Source organism: Taudactylus pleione, unplaced genomic scaffold (assembly GCF_031769625.1).
Source record: "Taudactylus pleione unplaced genomic scaffold, aTauple2 ptg003251l, whole genome shotgun sequence".
Lineage (NCBI taxonomy): Eukaryota > Metazoa > Chordata > Amphibia > Anura > Myobatrachidae > Taudactylus > Taudactylus pleione.
This window is the reverse complement of record NW_028287607.1, coordinates 43,138-52,903: the sequence shown is the minus strand read 5'-3', so window position 1 is coordinate 52,903 and position 9,766 is coordinate 43,138. Positions and strand designations below refer to the sequence as shown.

Genomic DNA, 9,766 nt, shown 5'->3' with positions numbered 1-9,766 from the left:
TGTTTGAAAAATGACAGTTAGGAGCTGACTGGCTGGTACCTTATTTCCGTTCACTTTATCTCCTAACAAAGCTTAGTAAATAGAACCCAAAGTAACTGACATGTACTCATCATAGTTTGCTGTGATTGGAGAAACAGTGAAACGGTATTAGTCCATTTTTATTTAGTCCAAAATATTTTTTTTTGTTTCTAAAATAATTCAAATTTGTAACATTTATTTGGGATCTTTGCACTGGAAATATTCATTTTGATTTTTATTTATTTTTGTTTAGTCAGACTCCTGATACACTTCAATTAAAAACAATAAATATCTTAGAAGAGAGCATCATGTCAAAGGATCTCCTAGTATTGTACTTACAAAAAATGGAGGCCCAAATATATTGAGAGCATGTGCCTGAGATAAACTGGTTCCAATCAGTTGGAATTCATGTAGTTCTTTAACATTTGACAATTGGTAAAATTATTCAATCCATCTGTTAACCCTAGTGGATGCATCAGGAAGGCTACACCCCCTTGAAAAAATCCTGTAGCAAGACTCTGCATACTGTAGTTAGGCTTGCCATAATGTCCCTTTAATCAGGGACAAATATGAATTACACAGGTTCTGTGGTTGGCTATATTCAGACCTGGATTTCACCAAACCTGTGTAAATCATTGCTGTACCAGATTACTAGGATATTATAGCAAGTTTATGCATAGTGGATATCAGTTGGGTTGAAATTTCCTAGGTCCAGAATATTACAAGTTGAAACATCTGTTACTTGTTCAATTATTTGTTAATTCATTTATTTTTTTAATCTCTGTTGAAAGTATTAAGTGGGAGTGATCGGATACTTTACGAGTATGTTTTGACTTCTGTTAAAGATTCAGATTTCAGGTGATTTGCCAAAAGCGGTGATTTACCATCTATGTAATACATGATAAATGATTCCCATGATTCCCTTTACTCTACATCACAGTACAATTCCTATTACTCTTTTTACTAGATTTTGTTCTAATTTGTGAATTTTAGATAATCGCTATTGAAAAGTTGAAACGAAAACGCTACATCCTGTCCAAGTTTAATAAACGCTAGGACAAAGATTTTAGTGCTCAAAGATCTACTTAGATAGTACTGCTCATGATATGTTTAAGTGAACTGACTCAATAGCAGTGAAAATGATCTGGATCTATCCCATCTAGAACCCATCCTTCACCTGCAGATAGGGGATATTATCAAACTATAACCTGCAGACTGCTGACAAACCTTAAACTGCAAAGTGCTGATCCGCAACCAATCTTACGTGCAAAGTGCTGTACTGCAACCAATCTTAGGGCCAAATTCAATTAGCCACGAAAAGCCAAGTTCGGCGAAAAGTACATTGATTTTGCCTCATTCGCCTGTTTGGACGCGATGTTTTCGCCATGCGCGTCCCTGCTTTTCTTCCTATTCAATTCCAAAACAGAAACTAGAGAAAAGGACAGCATATTTTGGGGAAAGCAACTATCAAACAAAACAGACCCATAGCTTCAGACTCACTGACCCTGCAAATCAATATAGAAGGGTATTAATTAGGGATGTGTAAGCTCGGATTAGTTCGGATTTTCCCGCCAAAAATCGGGTCTCAGAAAGAGGCAAAACATCATTTTTTATGGACAAACATCATTCAATTTACAAAAGTCCATGAAAGATGATATTTGTCCATGAAAGATGACGTTTTGCCTCTCTCAGAGACCCGATTTTTGGCGGGAAAAAAACGAATTAATCCGAGCCTGTACATCCCTAGTATTAATAGCCCTCATAAAAGTACTTAGCAATCTTAAAATGAGTCAAATGGCTGTTATATGCATGTTTGCATAAGTGTGAAAAAATTATATAAAGCAATGTTTTTTGACAAAAATAAGTACCGCAGTTAAATTTGGGGTACATGTAAATGGGTACTAGTATATTTTGGTGTCTCTAAAGTGAAGATTTAAAAAATCTCAAAAATACACCTTCTGCAGCTTCCTGCAATCTTAAAAACACCTGTCTCGACCTTATAGCTCCCAAAATATCAGGCCCACTACTTTAACCCCATTTTCCAACACTTTTTACATTGTTTGCCCCAAAAATTTCATGTCTTTTTTTGGGGTGAATTAAGATAAAAAAATTGTTTTCGCCCAATTAGTCATTAAGGGAGAGTGTTCAACGGGTTCTGAATCAAGTCCCCACATTTGTACCCCAAAATATGGATTTTACACTTCTTTTCTCCTGCCTTTTGCTGGAGAAACATTTTCACCTGTTTTTGCCTATGGAGTTTTCGCCTAGGCGAAAACATCCTGGAATTGAATACGGAGATACTTTGAAAACAGATGAAAAGTGCAAAGTTTTTCGCCGATCGCGACTTTTTGTCCCTAATTGAATTCGGTCCTTAATCTGCAATGTACTGATCTGCAACCAACCGTAACCTACGGAATGCTGATCCGCAACCAACCTTAACTTGCAGAGTGCTGATCCACAACCAACCTTAACTTGCAGAGTGCTGATCCACAACCAACCTTAACTATCAGAGTGTTGATCCACAATCAACCTTAACTTGCAGAATGCTGATCCACAACCAACCTTAAATTGCAGAATGCTGATCCACAACCAACCTTAACTTGCAGAATGCTAATCCACAACCAACCTTAACTATCAGAGTGTTGATCCACAATCAACCTTAACTTGCAGAATGCTGATCCACAACCAACCTTAACTTGCACAATGCTGATCCACAACCAACCTTAACTTGCAGAATGCTAATCCACAACCAACCTTAACTATCAGAGTGTTGATCCACAATCAACCTTAACTTGCAGAATGCTGATCCACAACCAACCTTAACTTGCAGAATGCTAATCCACAACCAACCTTAACTTGCAGAATGCTGATCCACAACCAACCTTAACTTGCAGAATGCTAATCCACAACCAACCTTAACTTGCAGAATGCTAATCCACAACCAACCTTAACTTGCAGAATGCTGATCCACAATCAACCTTAACTTGCAGAGTGCTGATCAGCAATCAATCTTTACCTGCAGAATGCTGATCTCCAACCAACCATACCCTGCGGAGAGTTGATCTGTAAACAGCTTGCACAGTGCTAATCTGCAGGCCATGCATATTGTGCAGTGTGTATGCATGCTCCTGCAGTTGCATGCGATGTCAGGTGTGATGTGCTGCACATCAAACCTGACAATATCGCATGCAGCACCATGCAGTGTAATGAGGGATGGAACAAGTGATCGTTACGCTGTTCATTACATCGTTCTGATGTGTACCTAGGATCCGATACGTCTGCACGTCGGCTGGGTACACATCGCTCAATATGTACCCCTTTAACTTGCAAAATCTGAACCCACACAAATCTTTATCTGCACATTGCTGACCAGCAACCAACCCTGATTTGCAGTCTTGAACAGTGTTCATCTTTTAACCTGCATAATTCTAAGTAACAAGCCCATTACTTTAACCTTATTAATACTAACCCAATCCTTATCAGTGGTCGCCAACCTTAATTGAGGTGTGAGCCACTCGAGAAAAATGAAACCTTCTGAAGAGCTACTAACATTTTTGAAAAAAAATAAAAATCTGGCAAATAGCTGAAAAATGAAAGATAATTTCATGAAAATGAACATTTTTTTTGATAGAAAACAACAATGCATTTAATTAAAACAGTGATATTGTTGCACATTTCACTTTTAATTACCGGCTCCAAGGAGGCAAGTTCAGTAGAGGAGCAAAAAGATCTAGGCAGGGCTGCTGTGTGATTCTTTCAGCGGAGCTGGCAGGAGTCACTCGCCCCAAATGCAGTCGACTCCTGAGATGTCCAGATGGTGTCCATCACGTATTTTGTCGCCCTATGGCGATCACCTGGCGCGCTTCCCCGTCGATCCACCCACGGCTTTGTCAGAGGCCACTTCCTCCTAGTTGACTCAGCAGTACTGCAGCTAGGAGAGCTACCCAAATTACGGCCGCGAGCTACCTATAGCTCGCGAGCTACGGGTTGGAGACCGCTGATTTAGATCCTCCATCTTTGCTAGCAACTTCGCCCTCCTGCCAGATACATTCTATACAAAACAGAAGGAAGACAAACTCAGCAGTATCCTTGTTGTGTAAAAAGAAAAATGACAAATGCTCCTGTGTCACCGGGTAGAGAAATTCTTATTTGATGTTTTATAGACATTGGTGTAATTTTAAAGGGGGCTGATTGGTCCATTTAAAGTCGGAATAAAAACTGACTTGTGGTTTTTTTTTTGGATAAGGGATTTTATTTTCCATCAGATCAAATTCCATATGATCATAATAACCATTATTTCCTATACCACCCTGGTATTTTTCTTCTTATAAGTTGTGTAGCAATAATGCTCCTCACAGTAACAGTAGGAGAAAGAGGCATTTGGTAGTCAAGGCTGTGTATATAACATTATCGGTGAGTAGTAGCCTTAGTTAAATTCTTTCTGTTTGTCCCATTTTGGACTATGGGCCTGATTCAGCAAGGAACGCAGTTAGCAAGGAACGCAGCTGCTTATACACACGTAATCGGTTGATTGTTGCGTACTACGCATGCATATGCGTCACAGTGCACATGTGCAAACTAGCAATTGCGATGGGTATTGCGCATGCATATGCAGAGGCTACACAGACCCATGGCTGAGTGATTGACAGGAAGTGCTGTTTGTGGGTGGTGATGGGGGAGTGGCCGGATGGGGGAGTGGTCGGCCGAACGCAGGCGTGCCAGTGCGTTGGGACGGCGATGCAGGGGGATGCATTAATTAGCCACTGCAATACCATATGCAGACTGAGGCGTGCACTGAAGTTAGCAATTCCTGAGTGAGGTCTGACCTGCCTTGACTGTGCGTATGGGTCCAATGTTACTTGATATTACCGATTGTTTTGCTATGTTGCCCAAGTATACGGGTGTGAGTAAAGGGAAGTGGGCGTCCTCGTGTTAGGCTGAGATCGCATTGCGAATGCAAACATTTGCATAACACTGATGATATCAGCAACTGCATTGCACGCATAAAAGCAGAATAGTGATCCATGCTGAATCAGGCCCGATGTATCTGTATAAGAGATCTCAACGCTGTAGATATACAGTAATGGCAGTTTCCATTCAGGAATTCCTTCTCTAGTGAATATTTTTTCCAGCATCAGGATTCAGGACACTTGTCAGGCTTCCCAGCTGAGCTCTACAACACAGTTATTGTGTTGAGTGTTATACGTGTGCCAGTGCTGTGTATTAGGAGAACAGAGGCGTCTGCCTCGTCACACTGTTAGAGACATATCACCTGTATTGTGTTGTGGAACCCTCACGTCACTCGGCTTGTTATGGTTTGTTATGTCTGTTCCAGCTGTTCCATCCTTTCTTCTCAAGGTCAGAGCACTGTTCAGAGATTTACAATAATGTGTTTTCCTGTTCCAGAAAATGATGAAGGACAACAACCTTGTACGGCATTTGGATGCTTGTGAGACAATGGGCAACGCCACTGCCATCTGCTCTGATAAAACAGGAACTCTGACAACAAACCGGATGACAGTCGTACAGTCTTACATCGGAGATGTCCATAATAAAGAGAGACCAGATCCCAGCAGCCTCAACTCCAAAACCTTGGACCTGCTTGTCAACGCCATTGCCATTAATTGTGCCTACACCACCAAGATACTAGTAAGCTATGAAGTCAATTATGTGTGTTTTGAGGTTCTCACCAAACACTAAAACTCCAAGGGGTAAATTTACTAAAGTGAGAATTTTTAGAAGAGGAGATGTTGCCCATAGCAACCAATCAGATTTTAACTATTATCTTCTAGATTCTAGAAGGTGCTAGTTAAATGTTAGGTATAATCTGATTGGTTGCTATGGGCAACATCTCCACTTCTAAAAACTCTCACTTTAGTAAATATACCAAGTCTAACCTAACCTAACTTCAGTATAGAGAGAGAAAGGGCCGTGCCACAAGCTGGTTAAGGAACCAAACCTTTTTTGGTCTTTGCAGATCAATCAAATTGAAAATCTATTGATCATTGTTAGGATAACATAAGCACCCTGAAAATAACCCCATTTTGACAATAAATCCAGTGGACCCCAAAAATGGAAAAAGTATATAATGTGTACATAATGTGTATCATCAAAAAGTATTGGGTGCTAACTCTGGCAACACACCCACAGAACCTTTCTTATTATTCGGCAAATAGGTTCACAGTGCCTGGTGGGAAACGGGAAAGAGAATGAATACACGATGCCAGGGATAGTGCTAGCAGGAGGGAGCTAAGGAAAGGGCCCTGTGTGTGAGGACTTACAGTCTAGCAGGGTTAACTGGAATAGAGAATGGGTGGGTGGACAGCGGTAATGATTTAACATACCTTTTATGAAGAGGTGAGCATTAAGGGCTAGTTTGAAGGCGTGGATGCCGGCTGAGCGTCTGATTGGGCGTGGGACTGAATTCCAGAGCAATGGGGCAGCGGAGTAAAAATATGGATGCGAGAGTGAGAGGAAATGAGCATAGTGGAGGTGGTGGTAGTGGTCGGTGTAGGAACGGAGAAGGAGGTAAGGATAGATTGAGTGTGAAGAGTTACTGCAATATAGAATAGGAGGATTCTACAGTAGTCCAGGTGGGAAATGCAAGTGTGAGAGTTTTGGTGGCATCCATGGTGAGGAAGTGTCTTATTCTAGAAATATTGCGAAGACAAAAGTGTCATAATTGTGACATAGCCTGAATGTGGGGAGCGACGGGAAGAGAGCTGTCGAGAATGCCCCCCCCCCAGGCAGCGGATTTGGGGGATAGAGGAGATGATGGTACTATCAACAGGTAGAGAGAGAGGTGGGAATGGGTATGTGGTGGGTCCCAGTTGGGGCAGAATACATATAGATATTTGCACTGCACAGAACACTTTTCTAGAAAAGAAAAATACAACATTCATTTTATGGAGACATATTGTACATAAATATATTTTTGGCTTAACTGGTTTATTTATAATTAGAGTATTTATCAATGATAGAACATGATGTCCAAATCCAACTACATCGAGGATTCTAGTACCATCACTTGTGGTTGGGTCACCAGTTATTACTGCGTAATAAACATTTTCATGTCAATCTTCTTGGAAGTTTGGACTCCTCTATTTATGGTTTAGTGGCCTTGTTGTCATAATCATTTAAAATGGTTCTATGTCTTCTTTCATTTCAAGCCTCCAGAAAAAGAAGGAGCACTTCCCCAGCAGGTAGGCAATAAAACTGAGTGCGCCCTGCTTGGGTTTGTTCTGGAATTGCAACGGGACTACCAGCTGGTGCGAGACCAGATTCCTGAGGAGACGCTCTATAAAGTGTACACCTTCAACTCTGTCCGTAAGTCTATGAGCACCGTCGTGTGCCTGCCTAATGGGGGATTCAGACTGTACAGCAAGGGAGCTTCAGAGATCATCCTGAAAAAGTGAGTAAATTACTAGCAATGGTCAGAGATGAACAAAATATAATTTAGGTTTGCTCAAAAGGCTCTTTCTTTAAATAAATTATTCCAAAATGATTTTACTGAACATGAAATATTAAATGAAGTGTGGTCATACAGGGCTGTTCCTAACATGAGACACACTGAGAACTTTGCGTAGGGCAACAGAATTTTAACATCTGCAGGAATGACTTGGTGTGCCTCCTTTCTCCCAGTAGGTCTTTAATGAAAGCTGCGACTGGTTCTAGGGATAGAGGTACCCAGGAAAGAGGGTTAGGTAGTGCTGCAGCATCTCTTGTTGTGATGAAGGGATGTAGTTACAATCCTGGCAGTTGGGATGGCAGTGCACTTTGTACCACAAGCATGGAAATAATGGTTAGCATTACTGCCTCACAGCACTGAGGTCTTGAGTTCAATTCCCACCACGGCCCTAACTGTGTGAAGTTTGTATATTCTCCCTGTGCTTGCCTGGGTTTTCTCTGGTACTCCGGTTTCCTCAAACACTCCAAAAATATACTGGTAGGCTAATTGGCTCCAGATACAAATTAACCCTAGTGTGTATGTGTGTATACATGTGGTTGGGAATATAAATTGTAAGCTCCACTGGGCCAGGGACTGGTGTGAATAGGTAAATATTCTCTGTTAAGCGCTGTGGAATATGTGTGTGCTATATAAATAACTGTTAAAAAATAATAAGTAAATAATAATTTAGCTCCTTTCTGTAATGCTCCCAGTCTTTCTATGGGACTTATAGGGGGTCTTCCTTTCAAAGTAAAATTAACTGAGGACATTAAAAAAAAGCTTAAGCTACAGATGAGGCATGACATATGATTTCATGTGTATCTTGTTCTTTGTATATTGTATCACCCAGAGGCATAACTAAGGTCTTTTGAGCCTAGGTCAAGCGTAGGTCAAGTTGAAGAACGGTGCCCTCCCCCCACACACTCACATAGAAAGTTCTATTTGCACGCCTTTGTCGCGTGGCAAAAAAATGGGCATGGGATATTCCCTATATATAGCTGAGAGTGACAGGGCTGACCTGGTCAGGGTACCGCTCTGGACAGAGAAAAGTCTAAACGAGTGCTTAGTAAGTTTAGCTCTTTAACCTCTCACCCCTTTTTTTGAGCAAGTTTTTACATGTTTATGGGTTTGTCAATTTTCCACATGTGTATTTGATGGACACAGACATGCACACATACACAGATACACACACACTGGCACAGACACACACTGACACAGACACACACTGACACAGACACAGTTACATACACACACTGTCACAGACACACACCGACACAGATACACAGTGACACAAACACACACAGATACACACTGACACACATACATACTGACACATATATACACTGACACATATATACACTGACACATACACACACTGACACAGATACACACTGACACATATATACACTGACAGACACACACTGACACAGATACACACTGACACAGACACACACTGACACAGATACACACTGACACAGACACAGACTGACACAGATACACCCACCCACTCACACAGATACACACTAACACAGATACACACACTGACAGACACACAGATACACACTGACACAGATACCTACACACTGAAACAGACACACACTGACACATGTACACACTGACACAGATACATACACACTGACTCAGATACACACTGACACAGACACACACTAACACACTGACATAGACACACAGATACACACACACTGACACAGATATAGACACACACACTGACACAGATATGCACACACTGACACAGATACATACCCACTGACACAGATACACACACACACTCACACAGATACACACTCACACAGATACACACACACTGACACAGATACACTCACACAGATACACACGCTGACACAAACACACAGATACACACACACTCACACAGACACACACTGACACAGATACACATACACACACTGACACAGATACACACACACTCACACAGATACTCACACACTGACACAGACACACAGATACACACACACACACAGATACACACAAAAGCGCTATATAGACATAATTATTATTATTATTATATTCATGTGTTTTTGAGAGTATCAATAATATTAATTTAAGATTTAATTTAAAGGGGAAGTATATATAACCCATCCCCTTTCCACCCGCCCTCCCATGCAGTGTTTTCTTGATGTTACCTGATGTTGGGAACCATTGGGAAATGCGTCGTGTCATCCCTCTGCTAGTGATATCACAGTTTCACAAAGCACAGAGCATATGCACAGGTCCGGACACACTATAGTGTATACATTTGCATACAAGTGACTGGTAGGATAT

At 41.2% G+C, this 9,766-nt stretch overlaps 1 protein-coding gene across 1 annotated transcript in view; it reads left to right on the top strand.

Annotated features, from left to right (window-relative positions):
• Positions 1-5,424: 5,424 nt before the first annotated feature.
• The window catches only part of LOC148430764 (plasma membrane calcium-transporting ATPase 3-like), a gene marked incomplete at both ends in the record, with an annotated part of 28,784 nt that continues 24,442 nt past the window's right edge, over positions 5,425-9,766 (top strand). Inside the window, 2 exons of the mRNA XM_088466484.1 lie at positions 5,425-5,667; positions 7,188-7,429. Coding sequence (XP_088322610.1) covers positions 5,425-5,667; positions 7,188-7,429 — 485 coding nt within the window. The remainder of the gene's footprint in view (positions 5,668-7,187; positions 7,430-9,766) is intronic.